Raw genomic sequence first — 16,978 nt, 5'->3', positions numbered from 1 at the left:
GAAATCCAAATTAAATTTGAAATCAATCCTTCATAAAAATTACCATTTTTGCTGGCAATTGAAACGTTAGGCAAGAGAAAACACTTACTCGTCAAATGTATGTGGGGAGGAATTATTAAGACATATTATGGCATACCTAGATAATACAATAATTAAATAGCTAACTAGGCACATATAGTCTGACCGTTTTTGTGCCCCTATACTGTAGCGTATATCTGTCTCTCACAGATATATTATACCTGGTAGGAAAAATTTATACACCATTACTTTGACACGGATTTGCCTTTCATCTGTCTGCCCGCCACCCTGACTGGTGAGTGAATCCATGGTTTCACGGTATCCAGCAAATTCCCCCTCATGTGCATGGCAGACTGTTATGAGGACATGATCCGTTTCCTCATTATCATAAATAATAAGCTTACCGTTCATAAGCTCGGGGTTGTAGATAGCCCCTGGCGAAGTAGTTGATGCCCAGTACAGAGCCGATTCCTTTACATTCGATGCTGCGTAACAGATTTTTGAAACCAACGAGATACCTGGAATAAGAAATGACCAATGTAGCATGAAAGACAGTAAAAAATGTATGTAGATGCGTAGCCTATTTCCAACTTTGATGGGGCTTCTTGTCTTAGCGAATACGGGGTGACTACTTATTTGACAGCCAGCACTCTCAGCCGTCTTACCTAGGCCACCTGATACCCTTAAGTATGACTTTTTGTTATACTTTCTGGCTACTGTATCAACTGCCAAAGATGTCAGTCAAATGCATAGGTCTCCCCATGGATAGTCACCATCCATGGGGAGACCTCGCCAAGTTTTGCTTTACTTTATGATTGACCGATCTGATCGGATTACTCATCCATGAGCAGCATTTTCGCAATAAATAGTTAAAATAACCATGAAAAGTTTTCGTATACCTACAGTCATATTGTAGACATTGTCTCTAATCCTCTTTGTACCTCTAGGTGCCTTTTTGAAGTTTAAATAAAAAGGATTTAACTATTCAAGGAGCAACAATGTTGCAAATACGTTTGTTTTCAAGTCTGTATAACAATCAGGGGCACGATTCTCCTAATTTTACTTAAAAACATTCGATTTACGTTCGACTGCGATCCAATCCCGACTCGATTACGATTGAAACGTAAGTGGCATTCCGCTATTTTTTCTTTGAAATAAACGTTTTTATCCTTTTCTGTCATTCAATAATGAATCAATTTGTCTGCAAATGATTAACTATTGCAATATGATTGTAGAGCAAACTACCGTATAAACCAAAATCACCAAAATAGCAGACCAATCGCAAACCAATCAAATGTCAATCGAATACGATTGGTCTTTTATTAGTAGCAGAATGCCCAATATGGTTAAAACTGCTATTACGATCATATTGCGATTCGATTTCTATTAGATTTTGACATTATTAACTTAGGAGAATCGGGCCCCTGAAATTGAACGCGATCGTTACACATGATTTAGATATATGAATATTGTCATTGACTACACTTTTGTAAAAAAACAAATGCATTCGTTGTAAACAATAAGCAATTTAAAATCATTCATTCATCATATACAACGATAGTAATACAAATCTTTTTTCCTCGAAAAATAAACATGACTAATAAGTCAAGAGGAAAAAAAATATTTTCTTTACTTTAATTTTCTGGCCTGTTAACACTAATTACTGTTACAGCCTTTTTATCGTCCCACTGCTGGGCTCAGGCCTCCTCTCACACGGTGAAGGATTGAGCATTAATCACCACGCTTGCTCAATGCGGGTTGGTGATTTCAGACTTTATAGTCCAGGTTTCCTCAAGATGAATTCCGTCATCTTTTTATCAGCCATTGGTGAAACTGCTAAATTGCTAAACCAATATGCTAAAACTGCTAAATTGGTTTAGCAATTTAGCAGTTTGACTTTTGAAAGTTGGCAAATAAAAGACATCTCAATCATTCGTTGTTTACATTTCACTCATCGCAAGGAAAAAAGTATGGATACATGAGTGAGTCACGTTATCATTCAGTAAAATAACGAAAAGATACTGTAATTCAGAGCATTTGTCATCAGACATCATGGTGTTTCATGGTGTTCGATGAATCATCTTTAATTGGTTTCTTAGTCAGCTCTAGTGTTTCCTCAATGTAAGATAACTCTGTTACAGGATAAAATAGTAAAATTGATGACTGTCTCTAACGTAAGAGGATAAAATAAAATATATTTGTTACGTATGACATCACTAAGATTTTTTTTGATTATTAAATTATTTAATTGATTGTTATAGTGGATTTTTGTTGATAAGAAAGACATGATTCATTCGTCAGCGTCATCTGCCTAGACTTTTCCCAAAGTATGGTGGAGTCAGCTTCCAGTCTAAACAGGTGCATCAGAGTATTTTACATGGAGTGACTGACCATCTAATTTCCTCGACACAGTTTTCATACAACTAGATATCCTTTATTTCTTTAAATTTTAGGATTCCGTACCCAAAAGGTAAAACGGAATCCTATTGTTTTCGGTCCTCTGTCCGTCCGTCCGTCTGTCACCAGGCTGTAACTCATGAACCGTGATAGTTAGAGAGCTGAAATTTTCACAGATGATGTATTTCCGTTGCCACTATAACAAAAAAAAACTAAAAACTAGAATTCAATGAATATTTTGAGGGGCTCTCATACAACAAACGTGTTTTTGTCCGTTTTATAAATAATGCTACGGAACCCTTCGTGCGCGAGTCCAACTCGCACTTGGCCGGTTTTTTAAGACTGGTTATCTGATTGCTAAAGAAATTCATAAAAGATAGATAGACAAAAAGTTATCTTTTTCACATACAAACATGAATTACAAAAGCCCGTATTGAACAGGATAAGTCATAAATGAACAAAATAAACTTAATTAAGTTTACCAATAGACTATAACTATAGACTATAGCCGATCGTAACCAAAGGGTTAATCTCTGCTGTTGAACGTTTGCTGTTGGCAAACATAGAAGGGTTAAATGTTATTTCTAACTACGTATTCTATTTAGAACTCTATAGTTGGGACGTCATTAGACTGTAAAATTAACTCGTAAACACTGATTTATTTATAGGTACGAAACTGGCAGTTTCTCCCCACGTAGGTATTCCCTACTTCCCGGCCCTGGATAAAAGTGTAATGATAGTTTAAATAAATTGTTATCTCGGGATATGGGTGAAAGTATAGGGAACAACACATGTTAATAATATCTGATAATGTTATAAGATAAGAATTATAACAAAACTATTGAAATACTTCTAATATTTTTTGTCACGTGCCAAGTTTTTAGCACCACTCAACTTAAAAATTTAAAGAATGCACTGACTCAGTCAAAAAGTATTTAATGTAGAGAACACAAACAAATATTGACTAATACCTCAATAATTTAAAGAAGAAACAATTAACCTTGTAAAGAATTCCAAACTGCAGGAAAAATACTTACCTTATTCAAAGTATCTAGAGGTCAAGAAATTTTTTTCTCGGGATGTGGGTGAAAGTATATAGGGAAAACTAGTGTACGTTATCTATATATATAGTGTAACTATAGAACTTATGTCTGATAAGGTTTTGAGCACTAGAAAGACCAAGGCAGACAAATTGGCGGCAAGATAATTTCAACAATTGTTTCTTTTCATATGTTATGAATTTTCTTAATTTGCTATTGTTAAGCTAAAAATATATTTAACAACAAAAATAACAATACCTACATTGTATATGAATTGAACGCTACGGTCTTTGAAGGTATAGCATGAATCCCGGCCCTTCTAATGTTAAGATAAGAATTGTAACAAAAACTATTGCTAAAATTCTTTTAATTTTTTTTTGTCACGTGCGAAGGTTTTTTTAGGACCTCATTAAACTTATTTATTAATTTTTTTTTTTAAATAATTGCCATTGAAGAATGCACTGACTCAGACGAAGAGTATTTTAATTAGAGAACACAAACAAATATTGACTAATACCTTAATCATTTAAAAAAAGAAACATATAACCTTGAAAAGAATTCCAAAACCACATGAAAAAAAAACAAAAAAATCGAAGTATCTCGAGGTTATAACTGTTAATTTGTCCGGATTTATTTTATTACCTACTACAATTTTTTTCTTTGTTCGTAAAGGAAACTTCTCAACCACTGAGAAATCTTTCATTGTTGGAAAGCTACTATCAATGGGTTCATCTACACGGTGGAAGTAGCTTGCGCATGTTGAGGCACATGCGCAGGTTACATGCATTGAAAAAAAATGCCGGTCTAGCGACTCGCGGATGTACCAAAGCAAAATACCCACCCGCGTGCTCTTATCACTTGCGCATGTTAACTTGCTCCAGCTACATGCACCGTGTAGATGCACCCTAAACTACATTTTTTGAAACCCGATGTGAACCCGATGGCGAAAGCTAGTAGGATGCGCAATAATCGAATTTAGAGCCTCCTTTCTGAACTTGGTTTATGAATCACTCAATGATTCATTGAAGGGATAATTGCGGTTTGTTTAAGATATTTTAAGATTTGACAAAATGCATCACAAATTTGGTATTTCTGAGGTTTAAGTGATAGAAATTCTCTTTGAACATGTCATAATGTGGCATGGTATTTGTATGAGATCATTAGCAGTTTTGTCCAATCAAAAGGACAAAATGTTTACAATAATTTTAGTAGGTACTTTTATGGAATTCAGTCCTACATAAAAAGTTAAAAACATTTTGAATTCTCCCCATTGGCTAACCCGCATAGTACAGTTTCAACACTGGGCCGACAATTGGCTTGACAAAGCATATCTCTTTAGAAATCGTGAATTCATAAAGTTTTCAGTCTAACACTGGCCAAATACCTACCTTTGAATTTTTACTATCATTCAATCTCATAGATAGTGATTTATGAGCCTAAACAAACTATCGATCGACTAAAATGAAAATGGTCGTATGCAGCATGCGTACCACCTACTCTTAGAATTACCGTAAATTAAACGGCTGACAACATAGAAGTACATTGTCATATACATATAATATATTATATATCATGTATCATCTCTCATTAGTCATCTTGACCACATACATAGTTAGTGGAAACGCGTTGATGCAAATGAGTGGCGCGCGCGCAGCGCTTGTGCCGTTAATTTAATGTGGTCGGAGGTGGCTTAGCGGCCTTGTCGTGTGTCCGTCTGAGTCACTCTTTCTCGGGAAATACCTCTGCATTATAGGGCTGGCTCTAAGATAATTTTAATTTTTAATTTCTAATGATAGAAGAGATAAATTGACACACTATTGTAGCATAGTGTCAGCATAGTATTGAACGCAGCTTCATCTCAGTTCCGTGAGCATTACTTCACGCATCAAAAAGATTATAGACCTCCTCCATGAATCGGCTAGTTAATAACTTCAGAATTATTTACTGAAAACGTTAAACTTTCAAAAACCTAAACAAACAGTTTTTACTTTATAATGTTAGGTAACAATATACATATATAGGTACTCAGATTTAAACATTATTTTTAAGTTTGAGGGCTTGAGGAGATCAAATGGGCAGTCGCTCCTTGTAAAACACTGGTACTCAGCTACATCTTGTTATACTAGAAGCCTACCATTGCATCCGATAAGACAGGAAACCATGCCTAACATAGTTAGGAAAAGGCTAGCCAGATGATGATGATGATGCGTTATGTTCTACGTTAATATGTGACTTTTTTTCAGACTTTTATTATAATTAACTTTTATGATATTTTACTAAATTGTTTTAGTTAGCTGCCCTACGTGAAGGATCTTAATTGATGAATCATACGATCCGCATTCCGTTAAGATGTGAAGTGTCGATTTTGAAAACCTTAGGTGGATTCATACTTCTTTATTCTTATAATTCTAATAAATTGCTCGCTCCTGTTTTACTTACTATAGTTCGGCCGTTCAGAGAATGCGTTCCTGACACCTATCAGTTAGTCAGGACTAGTGATGGGCACAACATAACACTGAGTTCGTTACCGTTCCCCCAAAATAAACCGCCGCATTATTTTAAGATTATTTTCTATTTAAATTGGCGGAATCATTTAAAATTTATATTTTAGTTATTTAAGTGGAAACCAAAAAAAGGTAATATTCATATAATAAAATCGTTTTATTTATTCTTTGTTACAAAGTTACAATCTGTATTTCTATGCAATAAAGTAAGTACATTGAATTGAATGTGCGTACAGAATGTTAATCAGACTCCGATTCGCTTGAGGAGGTGGTGTCTTCATCATCATCTTCGCCTACGTGTATATTACGTGTATATTAGGTATTATCAATAACAGAATCAATCCTGATATCTCGGTCAAAATCTTCCAAAATCAGGTTTTTAGAGCTCTACCTCACTGGGACGCCATGGCGACGTCGCCAGCGGCACAGGTCTGGCTACTTCTGGCATCCAAATGTCGCCAAGTCGAGTGGCCATGGCGTCTCGACAGTCAATTGTTTACGTCGTCGCTCAAGATATTGCAAGCTGACTGGCGACCACATTGGCGACTGTGTGAGGGAGGTGCGCTTTACCGTGTACATTATAGTGGCTACTGTGGCCACGTCGCCAAGTTGCCACGGTAGCCAGAAGCCACATAGGGAACTGTAGCTCGTGGCCACGCCTCCAATTTGGCGACGTTACCAAACCGTCGCCAAGTGAGTTAGGTTCCATACATTTCAATACTAACTGCTTGGATACGTAGCCGGCGACGTCGCCATTGGCGTCCTAATGAGGCAGGGCACTTAGTCTTAGCGCACGAAACGACAACAAATGACTATTTAGCGCCACAAAATGACGGCCCATGATGCCATTTGGGGTTACCATTTTCAACCTAAATATAAAAATGCTACTTTCTTTCGCGCGTTCAGTTTGATCATAGTTTTATTTTTATATTTCATAAAAGTTATCCTATAGTCCATTATTTTCAAATTCTTAAAAAGAAAAACAAAACGTATTATTTTATATTATAAGTATAACTGTATAAGAACCATCAACCAGAACAGATTACGATACTTGCCTGTTATTTTTAGCACAGCACTACAAATATAAAGCGCTGACATAACCTTGTAATAGCGCAGTATAGATTTAGAAAAATATTGTTTACCAAGTTATTTGACACTCAATTTGGCACAAAATTACAACATTCATTGATTATTATTGATATAATAATGTTGTTTTAATGCTCAACAATTGTTAAAACGATAAACAACCAGCAAAAATATTTTTATCGTACTGCAACGCCATTACAAAGTTACGTCGTCAGTTCAATCGCGATGTGTCAGAAACGCATTCTCTGAGCGGCCGAACTATAATTAACTACTGACCATCCTGTCATAACGAGTTCTTCCGAGTTTCAGAAGGCACCATAAACTGTAGGTCCCAGCTGCCATTTGAACATCTTTGGCGGTCGTTACGGATAGTCAGAAGCCAGTAAGTCTGACCACCAGTTTTACCAAGTGGTATTGGGTTACCCGGGTAACTGGGTTGAGGAGGTCAGGTAAGCAGTCGCTCCTTGTAAAACACTGGTACTCAGCTGAATCCGGTTAGACTGGAAGCCGACCCCAACATGATTGGGAAAAAGGCTCGGAGGATGAGGATAATGATTAATGTGATAATACGACATAGACGAACATACCTCCATATTGTGCTGCTGTCTGTATCCTTGATTTCCTTGGTGAGATGGCTGAGCAGCGCAGCATTTGCATTGGTGTACCACTCGACAGCTTCAGTCATAGATGTACCAGCGTTTATACCAGCTCTGTGGACAAACAAATATCTATAGTAATATAATAAAGAGGTGAACATTTTTTTGTTTGTAAAGGCTCCGAAATTACAGAAGCGACTTTGAAAAATTATTTCACTGTGTTCAGCATTTTTCTTCTTGCATAATCTTCTATTTGCCGCCCTCTTCCAAGTACCTACCTAACATTATTTCTAGCCATCTCAACTTTCTTACAATAATTCATCTAACGTTCCTTTGGTCGTCCTCTCCAATTATATCCATCCAGATCTGATCTTACTCAATAAATAAATAAATAAAAAAGTCTCCTTAATACAACACCAAAATAAATTAATTTCATCGCTTTTGAATTGTTTATAAACTTAAACTGTGTGTTAATTGTAAACATAATACAAATACTATTCGATCATTGAACTTCTAAGTCAATACATCGAAATCCTGACTCACTATTCCACGCACGGAACAGAGCGTAAATTACATTCTAAATTAAGTTCGGGCCAACATTTGCTTAACAAACATTGGGGCCAACTAACAAGTGCCAATTTTGGCACCAATAAATATTTGGTAAAGCTTCACTGAAACTGTGAAACATATTGGTTTGAAAAGGTAAAAGTTTACGCTATGACAGTCGACGAATGCTTGTAAAGTGCACATTCCCTGTTTTGATTTTATTTTTTTAACACTAACTGTATTTCCTTCAGTTACTATACCTATGTTTTCTAAATCTGATACAAAAATCTATAAAACTAAAGAGTTTATTTGCTCGGACGCGCTAATCTCCAGATCTAGTGTAGCGATTTGAAAAAAATATTTTAGTGTTCGATACTTTATTTGTTGACCGAGCTTGAAAATTTCTAGGTATTATTATAAAATATCGAACTGGGGTTGAAATTCTTGGGTTATGGGATCTGGGAACTCTTTTCGTCGCTTAAGCAATTCAAAGTACCTTGTTAACCTTCTCGTGACCCAAAAGCTGGCTTTTAATTTGTTCAGCAATTATATAAGAATTGTCATCCAACGTGGCAATGCCACCAGCCGACTTCATTTATTAGTTTTAAGTTATGTAATTTTAAGTAAATATAGATTTAGCTTTATTGAAGGTGAAGGAGGTATGTGAATATAAATCAAACTTCCCTCAAGAATTACGTTTCTATCGGTAAGGAAATCCATTGTTTGATAGTAAATATTACCTACGTGCACAGTTTTGGCTTCATAAAAACTTACTAGACTAACAAAAACAAACACTCAGAATTATTTTGGATCAGACACATGCCCGTTGCCCGTGATTCCGCATTGACAAAAATACCAACTTTTTATTTTCATCACCGTGGGATGTCTTTTGGCTGCTCAAAAATAATTTTCTAAATGTACAATATGTAGGTACATAGTTGTTTATTTTTGTACGAAAATCTGGCTCACTTTGAAAGAAAATAGGTTTGTAGTATTTTTCTCCTACATTTTCTCTAGGTAAAAAGTTTACTGCAATTATTCTCAATTAGATTTCCTACCACTTTTCGCTGCAAGATCTCCAGTATGACAGCTTTTCTAAAGGCGTCGAACCGTCATGCAATCGTCATTTGTCTCACTTGCAGTCACCATGAACAGTTTATACTTGATTCCTTTTATTTGATTCTTCATTTTGAATTCAAGGAACGAAAAAACAATGATGCAACACGAGTAATTCGTTGTGAATTATAGCAAGAAAACTATCGTCACTCTTATTTCTGATTGACTCACCTATACGTTTCTGTAATATATATTACTATTTCAATTTTAAAACTGAAGTGTCAGAATACCCAAAGGATCAAAGACAAAGAGGTGGAGCAAAACTCAGGTGGGTGACTATCATAAGGGGCTGCGGGATTGTTCGAAAGAGTTACCGCGGCCCTGGTACATAAAAGGCCTACGACAGAACAGGACGGTTTTTAGTCCGTAAGAGTCTGACACTCCCTCACCGCTGCTAACCCACAGCGGAAGAATTTTGATGATTTTAACGTCGTTAAAAAATTGAGTATCATAAAGAATGATATGGAAAGCTGCGAACTTATAGATGTCTGGATACGGAAAGCTGACACCGTCACAAGTCTTCAAAAGCTGACACCGTCAAAAATCATCGAAATCTAGATGCTAGAAAAACATTTATAAATAGGTATTTCAACCACATGGGAGTGCACCTGTGTCTAGACAAATGCTTGTGCACTATAATATGTCCAGTGCAGTTGGCCGATTTTCAAGAAAAACCGATGTCGCCGACATGTAATCAATTTGATCGCCCTCATGATATGATCGTTATTTAATATCGATATGTATGTACATCATCTATGCCAACTTTCTTCTTTTCCTAAAAAACTATAGGTACATAGGTAATTTTTTCACGTAGAGCATCAATATACCTACGTACCAATTTATTTTCGTTTCGCAGAAATTCATTCGTGGAAAAAAAAAGATGATAGGCAATAGTTTATTCGGAATTGTAACTGCGTCAAAAACATATGTACTTATGTCATACGCCTGCTATTAAATTAGGTACCAACTGTTATTTCTTAGAATACTATACTTAAGCCATTTGAATGGTTTGCGTAAAATACGTCTATTTGTAAATTAACAATGTAAAGTTCTATTAATATAAGTTGGGTAAAACACATCACATTTACGGAAAACGATGACGTTTACTATAATAATACGTTTAATTAATTATATACATTAATTTTATAGTATTTTCTTATTAATAACTAGCCATTTCTCTCCGGTTCACAGGAGTCCTCTCTCACAGAGAAGAATCATCACGCTTGAACAATGCAGTTGAGTGACTTCAGACTTAACGAGTACAGTCCGGGTTTTCACGAGACGTTTTCCTTCGTCTTTAGTCAGTCATTGGTGTCTAAGATAAATCAGGAAAGTACATACTAACTTAGAAAAGTTGCATTGGTACCTGCCTGACCTGGAATCGAACCTACACACTCATACTTGAGAGGTCGGGTCTTCATCCATTAGGCCACCACGACTTTTACTAATATGAATTTATAACTATTTTCTATGTGCATGATCCATTATAGACTATCAGTGGGAAATCCCCTGAAGGTAAAATCGGCTGAAAAACAAATCAAATCGTATGAATAAGCCTAAATTACTAGTAATACTAGTAGAATGATCTAAAACTCCTTATATGTAGGCGTATGATCTCATTTGGTGACTCTACTTTCATACAACCTTGATGTTACTGGTAAACTATGAGCTACGGTAAATCTTAGTATTTCCAGGTAAACCTAAGTTTCACTAAATCATTTAGGTTCAATTCCCACTGAAAAAGCAGCGGCCGGCAGCGGCCGTAAATGCAAGTGATTGAGCGAGGACAATGTAAGAGCGCGAGCGCGGCGCGGCGCCGCGCTCGCGCTCTTACATTGTCCGTGCTCTTACGGCCGCTGCCGGCCGCTTCTCTTTCAGTGGTAATTAACCCTTAATCATAAAACTAACCTCCTAAACTGCCTCCTTTTATAAATAAAAAAAAAATGCTTTTAGAGTTTCATGTCCAAAGGATTAATCCCTATTACTAAGACTTCACAGTCCATCTGTCACTAAGTCATGATAGCAAGACACACACACACGGATGCTGTAACAACGAATACTGATAAATAGTTTTAAATAAGTATTTGAGTATAGTAGATATAGACAAAATATAACAAAACATAGGTTTTTGCAAGTGTTTTAGATAATATTACGGATACCTTTATGCGCGAGTCCGACTCACACTTGGACTGTTTTTTTTTAATTAATCAGCTCAGTAAATTATCAGATCTACCAATATTCGGTCTATTACAGTAACATTATACATACAACGTTTATTTACCTATCACTGACAGTTTTTATGATTCCTTCAATGAATTGCCTATAAAAATTTTACGTTCATTTTATAGTGAAGGTAGGTACATTAATAGCGAATAAAAATCTAGACATTTTGTAATATCGTTCATTATGTCTTTCATAAATATGTTGGCATGTTTTTATGTTTTATCGCAGTAAAACAGTTGAATATTCTGTTTAATTTGGACTTATTATTTTTGCATGTAGAAAGATATAAAAATCTCGAGGTTTTTCTTTGGTTCCGTACTTTATTTGTTGGTACCTACCCTCAACATTCCGAAACGATGACGAACGATATATCTTTTTTTCATTTTTGGGAAACTAGACTATCCTCGAGTACTAATTTACAATATATTTTGTCCGAGTCCAGGAAGAAACCTGTAGCTTTCCAAACGTGAAAGAATTTTTCAAACCAGATCAGTAGTTTCGGAGCCTTTAGGGTACAAATAAAAAAAACCTCTGTATTATATGTAGGTCTGTATAGATCTTCATAAATATAAAATTGTCTACTAACTTTTTCTATAAATACAATAGAATCACCCCTTCGCGATAGCTGTGACAAACACAATATTTGCTAACGATTAGCCCATCTAAAAGAGTGGCAGTTCATGGGTTTTTAACGACCAAACAAACACATTACTAGTAGGAGTGCCAACGATTATAATATCCATTATGGTGTATTAGAAACACCATTAGGACACCATGGTATATTATGGTGCATGTTGCATGCTTGCTGATGTATTACTATGATTATAAAGAGCTTGTTAATTAATTGGAAGAGAAGGCTGTTAGAAACAATTCCATGAAGTTGCATACATTATATATTGAAGGTCATACATTTTTTTCTTCATTTCATGCTTTCGAAGAATACAGGTATGTCATTTTATAGCGAGGCTCACCAGTGCCAAAGCCTGCCGGGGCTGTGGGATTGTTCGAAAGAGTTACCGCGGCCCTGGTACATTAAGGCTTAAGAAGGGACCTGGTGGGTTTTAGTCAGTAAGAGTACGACACTCCCTCACGCTGCACCAATAGCGGGAGTCATTTGATGATTACCCATTAAAAAGGCATGTCAGTTTCGAACCCATATTTAATACTAGCTTCTGCCAGCGGTTTCACCCGCATCCCGTGGGAACCTCGGCACGAACCCGGCTAAAAAGTAGCCTATAGCCTTCCTCGATAAATGGGCTATCTAACACTGAAACTTTTTCAAATCGGGCTAGTGTTCCTGAGATTACCGCGTTCAAGCAAACAAACAAACTCTTCAGCTTTATAATATTAGTATAGATAATAGCAATTTTTGAGAAACAAAAGCAGTATTCGACAAGATAAAATAAAATGCTCTTAGTTAAAGTAGATTGAGTATCTACTTATACAAGAGTAAATAACCTGAGCCAATATAAAGTTTTAAAGTGGTCCATTTGATCGATCGACGCTCAACTTCTGTTCAAGAACATAACTTAGTCTCTGTAGCTTAATTACTTTAGATTTTAGATGCTATAGAAACTATATGAGACTTTACTAATATTATAAATGCTAAAGTAACTCTGTCGGTTTGTCTGTCAAGCTTTTACACCTTAACTACTGAAATGTTTTAAATGGGTACACAGTATGCAGTTCCTCTGGAGTCTGAGAAAGATTTTTAATTTTTAACCACTTGCAAAAACTAGTTCCCACGGGACGAGGTTAGGAGGGGATTCAGCTAGTATGGATATCTTCTATCTATATGTATAAATTAATGTCACTTTTCGTTGTAATTTAAAAACTCAATAACGGGCTTATCCAAACCAAATGTTTAGGCTTTGTTCGGACTATTTACCTAAAGATGGTTTATGTGAAGTTCTCCGTTTATACGTACCGAAGCACTTTCATATTCATATTATTTATTTGCATTCCACAATGTATAGAGTAGATGTTACAATTTGACTTAGAGCTAGGCACAATTGTGGACCCTGATCCTAAAATAATAATTACATACACGTATTAGTTTCCGTAGGAGCTGGATGCGAGAAGCCGAAAATCGATCTCAGTGGCGTGCCTATGTCCAGCAGTGGACTGCGATAGGCTGATGATGATTATATTATAGTTTCCGGCCCACTAGTTTAAATATAAAATATGCGACAAAAAACATATTGTAACAATAATTGGCAGTATGCCCGTTAACTACTGTTTTAATTCAATTTTTTTTTTTCAAATTTTCCCGGAATAACGCGTAGGAAGTAACAAATATATCTTTTGTAAAATTGACCTTCAAAAGTGCAGATTTTTAGCCTACATACATTAAATAAATAGTTTACATACATAAGTATATAATAGACGCCAGTAGTTCATCTTACGAAAATCTGTAAATTTTTACCAACAGGATGAAATTATGTGAAGAGAAAAGATTGTCAATTTCGAAGAAATTTAACAGATTGAAGAATGTTGATGTGAAATTGTCGATACATAAATAAATACATACACTTAGATATTGATTGTTTTCCCTTACTCTCTTTCCAATGAAACGAATTTGGTATTCAAGTGAGTAAGTGAATTATTTAGAAATCTGGTTGAAAAAAAATTGAGAAACATTCAAGATAGCTTTTTTACCATCAACCAAGTCAATGACCTTTCTAAACTTTATTGAAAAGTGTTTATTGGCACACGTAGGGCTCTTAAGCTTCTTTATTTATTTGTAGACACCAAATTGGTTTCATTATTAACGATAAATCGTTTTCAGGTAAACACGGCTACCTCATTGCGTACCGATCACGAGTAATCGAGACAAATTACTATCGATACAGAGAACTTTATTAGTTTTTAATGAAAATCTAGTGCACATTATTTCTGTACAACTAGTTAAATTTATAGAATTCGATTGTTTTCCTATCTTTATTTTTTATTTTAATTAGTTCTCATAATCCTTACTTTCATTCATCCAGTCGCTTCTAGTAAAGCACTGGTACTCAGCTGAATCCGGTTAGACTGGAAACCGACCCCAACATGATTGGGAAAAAGGCTCGGAGGATGGAATCCTTACTTTCATTGTCCTTCTCTGTCCTTATACTCAAATATGAGGACGCCGCAGGATATTTTTTTTCTATACACACAAAATAGGCAACGCTCTTACAATTCAACACAAAACTTGAATCACTTTACTGCCCACGATGCAGGCATAATAGTTATAATTTTAAACCATTAGATTTTTATGAAATCTTTTATATCTCAACACCATTCTAGAGCTTAACAAAAATGCTATAATAAATAAAAATCTGATTATATCCTTAATGAAAGATTTCTTAACTTACGAACGACGTTTCTTCAAATAGTGCAAGAAGAAGATAGTAAAACAAATTTTACTTCACTTAAAACAAGAACAACTTACCTTAACTCTTCAAGCTCAACTCTAAATGCATCACCATCAACAGGTTTCGACCTGTTCTTGAAGACCAGCATCGGTAGGGACCCCATTTGGTCTATAGCTCTGTTGGTCCCCGCGAAACGTTGCGATAAATTTGATCTGAAATATCGAAAAATTGTTAAGAGTTTCAACAGGTCAGATTGGACTTTAAAGGCCGAAATTGCCAATCTACCGTGATAAGCACATTCCTTTTTTGTATCAATTGATGATTTTGGTCTATGCATGCAGCGGGACGATAACAAGACTCAAATACCTACGAACTCAAAAAATATTTATTTAAACTTGGCTGCAACAACAGTTTTTGATCGTCAAGATTTACAAAAGACAGCCCCTAAAGCTCTCACTTTACCACTTTGTATGTGTTTTTGCTGGGAAGAAGAAGAGGCGAGAACAAATTCCACAGCTACACATGTCTATCTGTAGGTTAGAACTGATAATGATGACTGGAAATATTGACAGACTTGGTGTTCAATGGTGCTCTGTACTCGACCATACATTATTTTATATAAATTACAGCAGACATCCAAAGGAATATTCAGTGAATGTTATAATTAATTTGTAGAACGAGGATCTTACCTCAAAGTGCTGCCATTGGTAAATATAAAGAAAGCCACTTCGGATCGTTCTTGCTGCAGTCTCGTCACTAGCTTGCCTAACTCTGTAGCTCTGCTTACCTGGTAACATTCATATTTTATACATATGTAGTTATAGAAAACATTTCAATGCATCAAAATGTATCACCCACATATATACGTAACTAGACTCATTGCCTTCAAAAGTTAAGTAGGTTATACATATTTCCAAACGATTTAATCCAAAATAGTATTGCAAATTTTTCATTTCCACTAAATACCTTTCAGTGATAAACGTATCAAGAAATACCATCAAATAAATTAAGCTAACCAGCGTTACTTTCATAAATATCTATTACCTACAATTTCTTTGCACTTAAGTGTACCAAGAAATTATCAAGACGTAATTGAAGTGACAGCCATCTTCGATAGTACGCAAATCCATAAAAGCAATGAATAAATACGTCTAATAAATGATAACGCTCATTGCACTTTCAAACTTATTGACATATCCATAAGTTTGAAAGTCTAATGAGGAAAACAGATCGATACAAACGTTCAGGACTTGCAGGGATACCGGGTGACCGTTATTTGCACTTCGAGAACCTACCATTTAGTGGGAAAGCACGTAACGCTGGGGTTATGAAAACAGAACCCTAACACTTCGGAAAAATACAGATTCTATCTAAATGTTTCTAAATATACGAGATTTTTTATAGAACTCCAATTTTGTAGGGTGTTTTTTTATCTTTAGCTTAGTGTTTGAAGTAAAAAATTGACTGTCTCCCAGATCGATCAAAGTTGAGATGAAACTGCAGGTCATACAATTATGCACAAATGTTCCGTAGCACTACGAATCTATCGGCCGATGGTTGGCCGACAGTGTAGTTTGATGTTAAACTAGACCCATTATCAGACTGTTTAGTCGACCTGTACCAGAACGTTTTAATGTACATAGCTAATGTGTGTAAATTCTATCCTTAGTATGCAAACCAACAGAAATAGAGTATTGGGAATTACCGTTTCAGTCTGCGGTGGTCATAACACAACAACTGCTTAGAAACATCAGAGTAAACTCCATTCTCAATAATGTGCGAATAAATAAAGAAATGTAATTTATTTCACGTCAAAACCGATAAACTAGCAATTGACTGACAAGCTCATGAAAATGTATGAGTTCGTAGATATTCATATACAACCCTTTAGCCGTCAATGGCTGGTTCTATTTTAAATTATTGTTAGAGAAAATAAATTGCTGCTTAGAGCAAACACTGCAAACTTTTAGTCGGCCGATAGTTTGATTGAGCTCATAAATCTGTATTAAGGTGAAAGAGTTCACATATTACATAGATCAGGTGTTCAGATCAACTGAAAAAGATAGGGAAGCAGATTTAAAAAAAAAAAATTGCCA

At 35.6% G+C, this 16,978-nt stretch overlaps 1 protein-coding gene across 1 annotated transcript in view; it reads right to left on the bottom strand.

Annotated features, from left to right (window-relative positions):
- Positions 1 to 160: 160 nt before the first annotated feature.
- LOC135117201 (uncharacterized) overlaps positions 161 to 16,978 on the bottom strand; it is a 30,702-nt gene continuing 13,884 nt past the window's right edge. The window contains exons 3-7 of the mRNA XM_064035796.1: positions 15,572 to 15,669; positions 14,960 to 15,094; positions 7,633 to 7,755; positions 423 to 536; positions 161 to 239 (exon numbers count right to left, since the gene is read on the bottom strand). Of these exons, the coding sequence (XP_063891866.1) occupies positions 161 to 239; positions 423 to 536; positions 7,633 to 7,755; positions 14,960 to 15,094; positions 15,572 to 15,669 (549 nt within the window). The remainder of the gene's footprint in view (positions 240 to 422; positions 537 to 7,632; positions 7,756 to 14,959; positions 15,095 to 15,571; positions 15,670 to 16,978) is intronic.

Source organism: Helicoverpa armigera, chromosome 8, assembly GCF_030705265.1.
Source record: "Helicoverpa armigera isolate CAAS_96S chromosome 8, ASM3070526v1, whole genome shotgun sequence".
NCBI classification, from domain to species: Eukaryota; Metazoa; Arthropoda; class Insecta; order Lepidoptera; family Noctuidae; genus Helicoverpa; species Helicoverpa armigera.
Note: the sequence above shows the minus strand (reverse complement) of the source record. Positions and strands in the feature narration are given on the sequence as shown.